This window comes from Indicator indicator, chromosome 21, assembly GCF_027791375.1.
Source record: "Indicator indicator isolate 239-I01 chromosome 21, UM_Iind_1.1, whole genome shotgun sequence".
Classification (NCBI taxonomy): Eukaryota; Metazoa; Chordata; class Aves; order Piciformes; family Indicatoridae; genus Indicator; species Indicator indicator.
In genome coordinates this window covers 18420157-18432831 of record NC_072030.1, presented here as the reverse complement: position 1 = coordinate 18432831, position 12675 = coordinate 18420157, and the positions used below count along the sequence as shown (strand labels likewise).

The window sequence follows — 12675 nt, the reverse complement described above, 5'->3', positions numbered from 1 at the left end:
ATGTCAGCTTTTGCTGAGCTGGCTGTGGGAAATTGCCTCTCTCGTTACCTGCCCTGTGGTACCTGCATGCAATAGATGCTGTCTCAAGAGAGAAACCACATTTTATAATCAAGTTGTGCCTGTGCCTGCTGTTTGTTCCAAGGCCAAGGTCATCACTAATTGGGGATGGCTGAAGCTGGTGAATTGTGTCAGTGTGGTCTGATAAAGCCAGCTGGACTCCTACATCCAGCAGGAGAGCCTCCAGCAGGAGAGCCTCCAGCAGTGCTGGAGATGCAGAGCTTGTCCTCCCTGCCTTGGGAGAGGGGCAGCAGCCACCACTCTGCAGCAGCAAGCAGTGCTCTGCGTGCTCTGATACTGTCTGCCAGCCCTACCTGGCCATGAAAGGTCCTCCTGGTCTTGTAAACTCCTCTCCATCATCTCGGAGAGGTTTAATTTCCCCTGTGAGCAGCTCAGTGAGTTCAGAGAGAGCAGGTTCTGTGTGTGACAAATCACTGAGCTGCCAGGGCCTGGAAGCCCAGGAGAGGGATGTTTGGCCTCCAGGGCTAATTCCCTGTTGGAACCTTGTTTCCTGCCCAGCATGAAGCTAAATCAGTTGGACTTCCTGTGCTGCAGAGGAGCTTTGACTGCAAAGCTCTTTGGGGTTGGGAAATTACAATTGCAAAACCATATTCATAAGGGAGGTTAAAAAAAGGGGGGAAAAAAAAAAAAAAGAGGTGATGTTCTCTAAGCTGCCAGCTGAGCACCTTTCCAGCTCAATGGTGAGAGCACAACAAAGCACAAGAAAAATGAAAACTCTAAATTGTCCTTCAGGTGGAGGCTTTAGCCCTAGGCTGGGCAAGGAAATGCAGGAGAGATTTGCCTTGGAACAGATATTTTGCTTTAGTTTTGGAGATGGTGCCTTTGGTGCACACCCTCTACAGACAGCTACTGCTTTTCCTCTCCAGCACACAGCCTCTTCTGTTTTGTCCTTCTGAATTGCTCTTTTCTCAGCTCCTTGTCTTTCCTGTGTCTCTTGCAGCTGCTCTTGGATGCTGGTGCCCACGTAGAGGGCTCTGCTGTTAACAGTGGAGAAGACAACTATGCTGAGACTCCTCTTCAGCTGGCTTCAGCAGCAGGTGGGTTCAGGGCAGCCTCAGCACACTCTCTTGCTACCCCAGAACAGCTACAGCCAGTTCAGGTGGGTGCCTGTGGAAGGAGTCCCTTGGCACTGTGTTGTGAGGTGCCAGAGTGCCAAAAGCCAGCAGGTTTTCGTTTCTAAAAAACTGGAGGGAACCCTGTCTGGGTTGGCAGCAACTACTAACTGTCATCATGCAGTGAGAGCTTGCTGGGCACTGAGTGTCTGCATTTGGGACTAGTGCCACCACTGCCCTCCTGCCAGCAGCCTCCAGAGCAAAGCTGACTCCAACAACTCTGCACAGGGCACTGTCAGGAAGCATAGAGCAGCTCCTCCCTAGCCTCAGCATGCTTTGGACCTAAATAACTTCCAGATGCAAAAGTGAACAGGTTTAAAAATCAGCCTGGGGAAAAACAACTGCTGCATCAAGAAATTGAGTTTAGGATTTATTAAATACCAGTAAAATTCTGCAATTCTACCCAGCTGTCAGGAGAAGAGTTTAGCATTCTGCAAACAAGTCTGTGCTAGCCTAGAAGTGCATAAAAGTGCTGCTTTCCAACACTTATCACCTCTAGCTGGCTTGGTTGACTTTTTTTTCTCCCCTTTATTTCCTTTGACTTCATTTTTGTGCTTTTATGAAGACAAGTCTCTGGCTTGCTCTGCTCCAATGTTCGTTTGAAGGGATCAAAAAGGGCCTCCTCCTCCTCCTCCCCTCCCAGTCACAGACACTCCTTGTGCTGTCTCCTGCCACCACCCAGTGCTATGTCTAATGGAAGCAGTGGAGGGGAGGCCTGGCTGAAGGTGGCCCACACAAGTGTGCTTGTCTGCAGGGTGGCTTTGTTAACCTCTGCTCAGCAAGCACAGCACAGAGCAGCTCCCATCCTGCCTCATCCACCAGTGGAGCAGCTGAGATTGATCCTGGTTAAACTGCCTGCATACATCCCTGCTGGGGCTGTGCTGAAAGCACCCAGACCAATTTAATTTTCTTTTCACTCTGCCTCTGGCTTAGCTGTTCCTTTTTTTAGGCAATTTAAGTGCTTTATGGCTCAGTTTCTCTCTGAGAGGTTAGGAAGCCTCACAGATGCTTGCAGGACACTGAAAGCCTTAGTGGTAGCATAAAGGTTTTGCTTTGCTACCAGTCCTATGTTGCAGGCTTTCCAAGAGGTGACACATGGAATCAGGATGATGTCTCTGTCCATTTTTCCCTAGGGAACTATGAGCTGGTCAGCTTACTGCTCAGCAGGGGTGCTGACCCCCTCCTCAGCATGCTGGAACTCAATGGGATGTCCTCATCACTTCATGAAGATATGAACTGCTTCAGCCACTCAGCTGCACATGGGCACAGGTAGAGTCTGGTTCATGCTCAGAAGAGGGTTTTTAGCCTAAGGCTCCCACTGTAGCTGTTCCTCTGTCACTGTACAGGGCATGTCTTACACCCAAACCCCTGGGTCTGGCTTAGAAGGTGGTGTAGCACCCTGCTAGCAAGCCATCTGTAGTGCCACACACACACAGCTCCTCAGACTATTCTGATGTGGCTGTGAGGTGCCTTTGGAGAGTTTTGGGGGACAAAAAGGTTCTTGAAACTGGTAGCTGAGGAAAAAAAAATATGCAAGATGTTCATTATTCAGCAACTACAACTGCTAAAAGGAAAGGATTATCAAAGAATTGTTTGAAGGGACCTTGCAAGGTTACCAGTCCAACCTCCCTGCACTCAGCAGGGACATCCCCAACTAGAGCAGGGTGCTCAGAGCCCCAGCCAACCTGACCTGCAATGGTTCCAGGCATGGGGTATCTCCCACCTCTCTGGGCAACCTGGGCCAGGGTCTCACCACCCTTAGCCTAAAAAACATCTTTCTTATATCCAGGCTCAATCTCTCCTTGATTATATTTTAGTCAAACCACAAACTACAACAAAAAGATCTTTGCTCTTGGCTTATTCTCTCCCTTGCCAGTCTAGTTCTGCAGCACTGAGAGTGAGGAGCTGGTTTGCTAGGCTTTGCTTTGCTATTTGAGCAGAGTAAGTTCTCCCTCTGGGGAGGTTATGAGATAGAGAGTAGTGCTTTGTGTTGCAAGACAGAACTGCATTAAGGTGGCAAAAATAATCCATGGCAAAATTGACTGCATCTCTGTTTTCTGGATGTGAAATGCAGAAATGCTGAGAAGCCAGCCTGGGCTTTCCAACCCTCTTTTCAGGGTAGTTATTTTGAAATAAGACATTACTTACTTGTTACAAACTCATCCAGAAATCCTTCTGTTCCCAGAAAAAAAAAATAAACCCTGAAGTTAGTGTAGCAAGCCAATGAAACCAGTCTGAACGCAGCCCTGCAGATGCGCTGAGAGAGGCTCCCAGCAGCAGAGCTGGCAGCTTAGGTAGCAGCTCCCTTGCTTGAACACAGCTCTGCTTGACAGTGATGCCAGAACTGCACTTCCAGGTACATCACACATCAGGATACACACAGAAAACATCCCAAGCTCAAATGAGGCCCAAACTCTGCAAAGCTGGACCAGCCTCAAGCAGTTCTTCACAGAGTAAGACTACACAAGACACTCTTCTGGTTCCCTCCCACACTCTTCTGCAACAGCTAACCTTGCAAACCGAAATCCATGGACAGGGCAGGGTGATCCCACAGCCCAAACTGAACTGGTTTTAGCCATACTGAGTGGTGTGGCTGCAAAGAGAGCACCAGCCCATGGCAGTGCAGCAGCACATCTGAGTACTGGGCTGGGGAATGTCTGCTGCAGCTGGCTCCAGCTGTCTGTGGGGACACCAATGATGCAAGCTTGCCAGAGTGGCTGGACACAAACAAGAAAGACTCTTCCTTGCAAGTGCAGTGTGAAATTCCAACCCAAAGGAATTCTCCCTGGAGTTAGTGATGCAGAACTATTGTTTTTTAATGGTTTCTGTTTACTGATAGAGTTAGCAGATCTGACTAAAGCAATGTAGCAGTGCTTGAGGATGGTCATCTGGGGGAACTGCAGGAGTGCTAACAGAGGCCCTGGTAAATCTAACATCAGAGCTAGAGATACTACCACAGTGGGGCTGGCAGAATGAAACATGCTCCTGGGTCCAAGTATAAACTGCAATAAGAGCCAGGCTGCCCCAGCACTCCAAAGTATGCCCTGGGACCACTGAGGTGCAGGAACATATTCCATGCTCCTGCCCTTGCCACCAGGGCATCAGTCTCTAGCACGTGGGACAGGGAAGGGTGAGGGGGCTGAATGCTGCTCCATACCTGCCAGCAGTCAGGTTTGGAGAGGGAAATGAGTATTTACTGCCAGCCCCTAAACCCAACTCAGCAGAGTCCTCTTTGAACTGCTGCTGTTCATGAAGTGATCTCTCTTCTTCCTCCTCAGGAACGTGCTGCGCAAGCTCCTGACCCAGCCCCAGCAGCTGAAGGATGATGTCCTCTCCCTGGAGGAGATTTTAGCTGAGGGAGTGGAGAGTGACACCTCCAGCCAGGGCAGCTCCACTGAGGGGCAGGTCAGGCTCTGCAAGACACGGATGAAGGCTCTGCAGGAGGCCATGTACTACAGTGCTGAGCACGGCTACGTGGACATCACCATGGAGCTCAGGGCACTTGGTGAGGGCTTTAAGCTTTTCTCTCTGCCCCTTTCTCTCAGAGGAGAACTGTAAGCCCAACTGCCAAGCTGTCCCAAGCTTATGGAAACCAGCTGCCTTAATTTAAATGCTAAAGTGGTTCAAGCTACCCACAAATTCCTACTGATCTGGGATGTCCCCCACTTTTGGCTGGATCCTGTGTTCCCAAGTATCAAAAGCAAGGGGCATGTCTCTTCATCAGACACTCTGACAGCTACCACTCAGTGTTAAAGAGGCTGCCTGGCCTCAAAACCAAATAAAACCTCAGAGCTTAAGTGGCTTAAGGGGAAAGAACAGATTTGATCCAATGGTAGGAAAGAGAAGCTCTGAAGCTTGTGTGGCTTAGACTGCTCCAGATAAGCAGAAGAGACCTCACATCATGTTTGGGTAGAGTTAGATGTCTTTACATGTTCAGTTCAGATTTATTTTGTAGTTCTGACTAATCCTGAAGCAAAATAGGCAGCTGGGAGTCTGTAGTCCTTACCAACCTAGGAAGTCCTAACTTCCAGCCCTGGTACCAGTCCTCTGCTGTTGGAGATGGTCCACCTCAGTCACCTGTAGTATTGAGAGAGATGTGTATCTGCTGCCAAGATGTGTGTAAAGCTCTGTGTTAGTCACAGCAGCAGGACAGTCTACCCACAGGGGCTTCAGCAACTCATCACCTTCCACTGTCCTTTCTGCTGTGCCCACAGGGGTCCCATGGAAGCTCCACGTGTGGATCGAGTCACTGCGGACAACCTTCTGCCAGTCTCGTTACTCAGTGGTGCAGACCCTCCTGAGGGAGTTTGTCACCATTAAAGAGGAGGACTACAATGAAGAGCTGGTCAGTGAAGGGCTGCAGCTCATGTTTGACATCCTCAAAACCAGCAAGGTAAATACTGCTTGTGTAACAGTCTCAGGTGTTTGGTTTGTGTTCAGTGCAGAACAGGTGGAAGTCCTCTGTGGAGTCCTTAATGAGCCATGGCATGAGATGGCCCTCAGAGCATTTACCTAAGTGTACATGCAGCCCACAAAAGCAGCCTTCACTTAAAGCCACTCATCTCCAGAGAAGGGAAAGCTCTGCTCTTGAAGTCCAGTTCAGCAACTGGCCTGTGAGACCATGTGAATGGGAGAGGAACCAATACAGCAGTGGTGGCAACTCGGGTTCTCTCAAGAGTATTTTCTAGAAGTTTTCTGAATGTTGCTTTTGTTCAGCAACATTTTCCTCACCTTTTATTTATTTAAAGGTTGCCTGTGAGTGTTTTTTCCTTGCTTTTCAAAGCACGTCCTAGAACAGATTAGATGCATGGTGAATAGTTCAGCTGTCCTATTTTGCAGCTGAGTTCTCCAGCTGAGGAGTTCATACAGCTCTTGAGACCTCCAGAACCAGGCACTACAGCATACATTGTAAATGTTCTTTAAATTAAGAGTGGCCAACTAACACCAGAACTTGGTTCATGTTCCACGAGTCCAGTCCTGCTGAGAGCACACCTTTGGGCTCACCTCTTAGAGAAGTGGAGGGATGAGCTTGTGCTGATGGACTCTGCCCTTGACAGAGGTTGGCCTTATAAACTCTTGTTGAGAGAATCCTGTGGGGACACTTGTTCAGACCCTGCTCCTGTCCCTCTGAGGTTATTCTTGTAGGGTGCAGTTGTGAACTGTTAGAGCATGTCTGACAGCTGCTGAATGCAAAGTGCTGACTGCTGGTACCTGTCCCCCCTCCTTACAGAATGACTCCATCAGCCAGCAGCTGGCAGCCATCTTCACCCACTGCTATGGCAGCAGCCCCATCCCCAGCATTCCTGAGCTCCGCAAGGCGCTGCCGGCTCGGCTAGGTGAGGAGCTCAGTGTCTCACCTGAACACTGCAGGGCTGGGGATTTTTATTTAGAAAGCATCCACAGCTCCCCAAAATACTCACCCTCTTTTTTTCTTCTTCCCCTTCCCTCACAGATCCTCACTTCCTCAACAATAAAGAGATGTCTGATGTGACCTTCTTAGTAGAAGGGAAGCTGTTTTATGCACACAAAGTGCTGCTGGTGACTGCATCTAACAGGTGAGCCAAGGGGAAAAGGAAGGTCTGAGCCTCCAGGCAGCTGCCAAGGATGTGGACAGCAGACCATACCTCAGGTCTGCAGGACCAAGCCACATCTTCTTTTCTACTGCTAAGGATAGTAGGAGAGGAAAGCTGAGTTTTTCAAGGCACTCTGTGTGAGTGAGAGTGTGTGGTAAGATTCCATGAGCTCTGCTGACAAGCTAACCTGTAGTTGTCCCTAAAATGCTGTGCAGCACTTGGAAGGTACTTATCCAGCCTTTCCTTGCCTTCCTGTCCCTTCTCTCAGGGTCTGCCAGCTAGGGCTACACTTGTTCCACGTTACCTGGAGATCTGACCTGGCAGACCTGCAGTTAGTATTTTCTGTTATTGGCATAGCAATGGTGATTTGCAACTATTGTAAGGTGGGACTGGATCAGACCCAACCAGTTTGCAGGTTAAGTTGTCCCTGAAGTTCCAATTTAATTTAATAAATTAAATCAAAAGCAATGTTTCCATTTCCAGCTTGTAAATGGGAACAAGGGAGGGTCTTTGTTTTCCCCTTGCTCAGGCTGGTTGTCAGGAGTAGCAAGTATCTGAAGCACTAACACAGAAATCTTTTCCTGCCTTTCTCAGGTTCAAGACACTAATGACCAATAAAACAGACCATGACAGCCATGGCAGCAAGACTGTTGAAATCAGTGATATGAAATACAATATTTTCAAGGTAAGTTACTTACCTTTCCTTTATCATCTTCTCACATACTACTGGCAGATAAGACTGACCAAGGCTGAAATCAGAGGTAATGTGCAAGGAGTGGTGGAGTTCATTTCACCACACCTGTATGTCAGGAGTGTTCTGGTCTTTGTCAGAACTTTTCACCTAGGTCCAACCTTAAAACAGAAACCTGTTGTGATAGGATGAGAGGGAACGGAAGAGGGGAGAGTTAGACTGGAGATGAGGAAGAAATTCTTTAGAGTGAGGGTGGTGAGACTCTGGAACAGGTTGTCCAGGGAAGCTGTGGATGGCCTATCGCTGGAAGTGTTCAAGGCCAGGCTGAATGAGGGCTTGAGCAATCTGGGCTGGTGGGAGGTGTCCCTGCAGGGGGTTGGAGCTGGATGAGCTTTAAGGTCCCTTCCAACTCAACCCATTCCATGCATCTATGATTTTTATTTTTTCACTAAGTGCTGACTCCTCCATAAGACACTGGTCTTCTACTCCAGGTAGTTTTATACTTTCAAGGCACCATTTTCATGCTGGGCTAAGCAGAAAGTGAGCTCACTAACAGCAGGTGGACTGCCAGGTTCCCCAGGGACTCACATCAGATGGTCATCAATCATCCATGTCCCCTTCAGGAAAGGCTCAAAATGGAGACTTGCACTTTGCTTTTATGACATTTCCATACTAAACAGACTTAAGGGAGGCTCCTTCATGATGGAGGGAAGTAGGGTACTTAACACACACCCAGGGAAAAAGCCAAGTCAGTGAAATGTGATAGTTCAGCTATTTCAGCTTGCCATCTGCAATTCAGATTTGGAAGAAAGGTGGAGAGCAGGGAAATGTGAGGTGCAGGACAGGTTGTGTGACTGTTTCACTACAGGGCTGAGGCTTTTGCTCTTTCTCTAGGCAAACAGAACAGCAAAGCTGTTGGTCAGCAGTAGTCAGAGGTAGAGGGAATGAAGCTGCCCATAAGAACATGTTGGTAGGGTATAGAGGACAGCTGCAGCTCAAACACAGATCAGGTACAGCAAAAGAAGCCTCCCTAACAACATTTTTACATCAAGAGTTTTCTAAAGATAAACTTTTGCCTCACTGGAGAGAGCAGCAAATCAGAAAGAGTCAGAACACTGAAATACTTCACAGAATTAAACCATTTGGTGGTACATAAAATCAGGCAAGGCAGGGAGGTGGTGGCACTCCACAATCTCAGTTGTGGTGCATGGAGGATGCTGAGCCACCAGAGATCTGTGTTCTGCTCAAGTCTCTGCTGGGAAGCAGCTTTGCTGCTCTGTGATTCCATTATAAAATAAGGCAATTTTAAAGGTAGAAGTTTGGATTTGCTACACCACTGCTGTTAGAAAAGTTCAGCAGAGCTGGCAGTCCCATGCCTGCTCACACAGCAGCCCAGACCCTCTCTTGCTGCCACCAGATCCAGCCCTTCCCTGGAGGAGAAAGCCTGGGTTTAGCTGGGCCTGTGCACATGCAGATCAAAGAGCAGAAGCTGCTCTCACTCTCCCTGCAAACAATTAGGGCCTTTTCCTCCAGCCCTGATGGGGGGTTGGAAGCTGATTAGAAGCACAGCAGGGGAAGTAAGTGACTGGGAGGTCCCCGAGACACAGGCTCAGGGTGGCAGTCTCAGCTCTGCAGCTAAGTGGCAGCTCTGGGGGTGAGCAGCCTGCAAGGCTTGACAAAACTGGCTCCCAGGACATTGGTGTTGCTCAGAGACACTGTCACTGTCACAGCCTCAGATTCTCACCAGGGCTCCTGTCAGAGCCCAAGGAAAAAAAGACTATTAGAAAGCAGCAGATTTGCAGCACAGAGGGAAAACAGCAGAGGTGAGAGGAGCAGCCTGCCCACAGGAAGGGGAGCTCAGCATTCACAGCCTCTGTGACTTCAGCAGTACCAGCTTCATGCCTGGCCCTCTTCCCATTTCAGATGCTGATGCAGTATTTATACTATGGAGGAACAGAATCTATGGAAATTCCCACCGCTGATATCTTAGAGGTGAGAGTGTTTTCTTCTAAGTCTTGCCAAGAGCTTGAAAAGCAAAATCCAAGAGCTGAGAGCAAGCTGCTAATCCAGGAGTTGAATCAACACTTTGAAAGGAGCTGAAGGTTTCAAAACATACAACTGCTTAGAAATAAGAACTCTCAATTATATTTTATCATGTCCACCAAATGCAGTGGGAGGAAAATCACTACAGAGCTGTTGGTACCCAGAGTTGGATCAGAACCTCCTTTGTACCAGGTCCTCTCTGTGCTGGGTGAAGGAAGTAGCAGGGCAGTACTTCTGGATTGGCACAGAAAAGGTGCCCACAGCAAGGGGCTGGAGACTGTAAAGAAATGACTGACTGCAAGCTGAACCTGTGCAGAGCAGCTGCTGGTACTGCAAAGCCTGGTGTCCAACAGCAGTTCCCTGCTCTGGGTGTACCTTCTCGAGAAGGGGGAGTTAGACTTAATCATCTCCAGAGGTCCCTTCCAACCCCTACATTCTGTGCTAGGTCTTCTTACAATAATGCTGCTCAGCCACAAGGGGTCTGGTGCCACTAAAGCTTCCAGAGAGAGACTACACAATTTTTTTTTTTTGAGGGCTTTGAGCAGGCTGGAGTTCACAGGTCCTGGTGACAGAAGGTAATACATGCACTTCCTGCAGGAGGTGCAAGCTTTGGCTAAGAGGGGGAAGCTCTCTGTGGCCTTTCTGCTCCTTTTTAAGGACTTAGCCATTAAAACAGGGAGCTGCAGATCACTCAGAGAGGCAATCATCAGTTCTGTCCATCTTCCTGCCCTAAAAGCCTTCCAGGGCTCACGATCTCAAAGAGCTTCTCTCTTCTCTCCCCATAGTTGCTGTCAGCTGCCAGCCTGTTTCAACTGGATGGCCTCCAGAGACACTGTGAAATCCTCTGTGCCCAGACCATCAGCCTGGAGAACTCTGTTAACATCTACAAATATGCAAAGGTAGGCAGCAAAGTGCCTCCTGTGGGCACCACAAGGGAGCAGCATTCCTCTCTCTGCAGCTCCTGCTGGGAACTAAACACAGCAGGCTGTGCACGGAGCTGCTTCATACACCAGTTTCATTGTGCTGTTACTGAGCTTTCCCCACTGCTGCTGAAGCAAAAGGACCCAGATCCCAGCCAGCAACCCCAAGGCTTTTTAGCAGTGTCACATCCCTGGTCTCCAACATTCAGCCCCTTCCTGAGGAGTCAGACTCCCATCCTATGGACCATATTCTTCCTGCCAGGAGCTGCATGTGCCATCTGGCAGTGCAGTGTTTTTTGTGCCCCCTGCCCAGCTAAGCAGGTATCTTGGCTGCCTCATCAGCCAGCTGCTCTGCTCCTGTAAGAGGAAGGGACTGGAGTGCAGGGCAGTGGCTCTGCCAACAGCAGGCCATCAGGGGAAGGAAATAAAAAAGCTTCAGTGCCTCCCAGCTCACACCTGTGCCTGTGAGAGCATCATCAGCCACCACTGGTCCTACCACCAGTGCTTCTCACTGGTGGTGGTGGTGTTACAGGGAAAAGCATTAGCCAGGAGAAGAGGCTCAGGCATGGCCTTCAGGTCTGTGACAGAAAAGGTTAATTGAGAGCTGCCCTGTGGAGAAGGACTGGGGGAGTGCTGGAGACCTTACTGCAGCTTTTCAGTACTTACAGGGGAGGATCAGAAAGCTGGGGATAGACATTAACAATTAGTTTGAAACTAAAAGAGGGAGATTTAGACTGGATACAAAGCATGACATTTTTGACACTGAGGGTGATGAGACCCTGGCCCAGGCTCCCCAGAGAGGTGGGAGATGCTTCATGCCTGGAACCATTCCAGGTCAGGTTGTTTGGGGCTCTGAGCAACCTGCTGGAGCTGGAGCTGTGCCTGCTGACTGCAGGGGCTTGGCTTAGGTGACCTTTGGTGGTCCCTTTCCAGCCCAATCTGTGATTCTAACTGACCCTCCTCTCCCCTGCAGATTCACAACGCACCTGAACTGGCCTCTTTTTGTGAAGGCTTCTTCCTCAAGCACATGAGCTCCCTGCTGGAGCAGGACTCCTTCAAGCAGCTGATCTACAGCAGGAACAGCAAAGTGCAAGGCCTGGACCCCCTGCGGGACCTGCAGACAGCCCTGGCTGGCCGCCTGCACTCTGTCTATGTCACCTCCAGGGTGTGAGGCAGGAGCAAGGCAGTGGCACAGTGCTGCCTCAGCCTGCAGGGGGATGTGTCCTTGGGCAAAGCTGTGGCTTTGCTGTTTGCCTTCTGAAAATCCCCTCTACCAGCTACCCCCCAGGCAAGGGTGCTATGCCTCATCCCACTGCTGGAGGGGAGCTCTGTGCTGCTGCTGTCACCCAAACACTGCCACAGCACAGACAACTGAGGATGCGATGGAGAAGAGGAGACCAACGCTGCCCTTCCACCAGGCACAGGGCCAGGCTGAGGGGAAGTGAGGCAGTTCACCTGGACCCAGCACCCAGTACCTTGTCTTAAGCATCTCTCTCCACACCACCACAGCCCCCCAGTTCCTACTCACAGATGTTTGACAGGGGAGGAGGGGCCTGAGCCCCTGGCCCCTGCCTCTTCAGCAGCTCTGAACACAAAGGCTGCTGCACACACCAAGCTCTGTGCATGGCACAGACTTGGACATAATTTTATCCCCAACCTCTTTGCACAGCGAGAGAGATTTTGAAGGTGTTCAAAGCCAGGCAGAGACCAATACTAACTCTAGCCTGGCTCTTTAAACCTAGCATGAAGAACCCAGCTAAGGCAGGGAGGGGGAGATTGCTTCTTTGGATTTTTTTCATAAGGTTTCACTGTGCTGGTTGCTAAACTGCATCCATCTTGAGGAGGAAAGGGACAACTGTCTGACCTTTCACTACAAGGCTTTATAGCCCCCATGACTTTCACCTTAAAAACCATGTTTCTTACCATTAGCTGTGAGACCCAACACCATAAAAGATGCTTTCTAACAGACTCAGGTGTAGCAGGCACTAGCACTGTGCTGAAACAGTGTCCGGTAGCATAAATAGCAATAAAAATCTCCCTCTGGCTCTGGGGAACTCACAACCTGAAGGTTTGTTCTCTCTGGAGCTAGCTGGGATTAGAAGCTCTGACCTCTAGTCTCCACCTCCATGTTCTCATCTGCTACCTCAGGGGGGGCTGGGCAGAGCACACACCTGACAGTTCCTGGAGGCTGGCTGCAGTCTAACATTGAGGTAGCAGCACTTGAAGATGTCTCAACTCAAAATGCCCCAGAGTCCATT

General features: G+C 49.6%; 1 protein-coding gene across 1 annotated transcript in view; it reads left to right on the top strand.

The window, feature by feature from the left end:
- Positions 1 to 11588, top strand: part of ABTB2 (ankyrin repeat and BTB domain containing 2) — a 120092-nt gene extending 108504 nt beyond the window's left edge. The window contains exons 8-17 of the mRNA XM_054390478.1: positions 1019 to 1115; positions 2324 to 2459; positions 4469 to 4695; positions 5405 to 5583; positions 6421 to 6526; positions 6643 to 6745; positions 7358 to 7448; positions 9378 to 9446; positions 10283 to 10396; positions 11391 to 11588. Coding sequence (XP_054246453.1) covers positions 1019 to 1115; positions 2324 to 2459; positions 4469 to 4695; positions 5405 to 5583; positions 6421 to 6526; positions 6643 to 6745; positions 7358 to 7448; positions 9378 to 9446; positions 10283 to 10396; positions 11391 to 11588 — 1320 coding nt within the window. The remainder of the gene's footprint in view (positions 1 to 1018; positions 1116 to 2323; positions 2460 to 4468; positions 4696 to 5404; positions 5584 to 6420; positions 6527 to 6642; positions 6746 to 7357; positions 7449 to 9377; positions 9447 to 10282; positions 10397 to 11390) is intronic.
- Positions 11589 to 12675: the final 1087 nt, after the last annotated feature.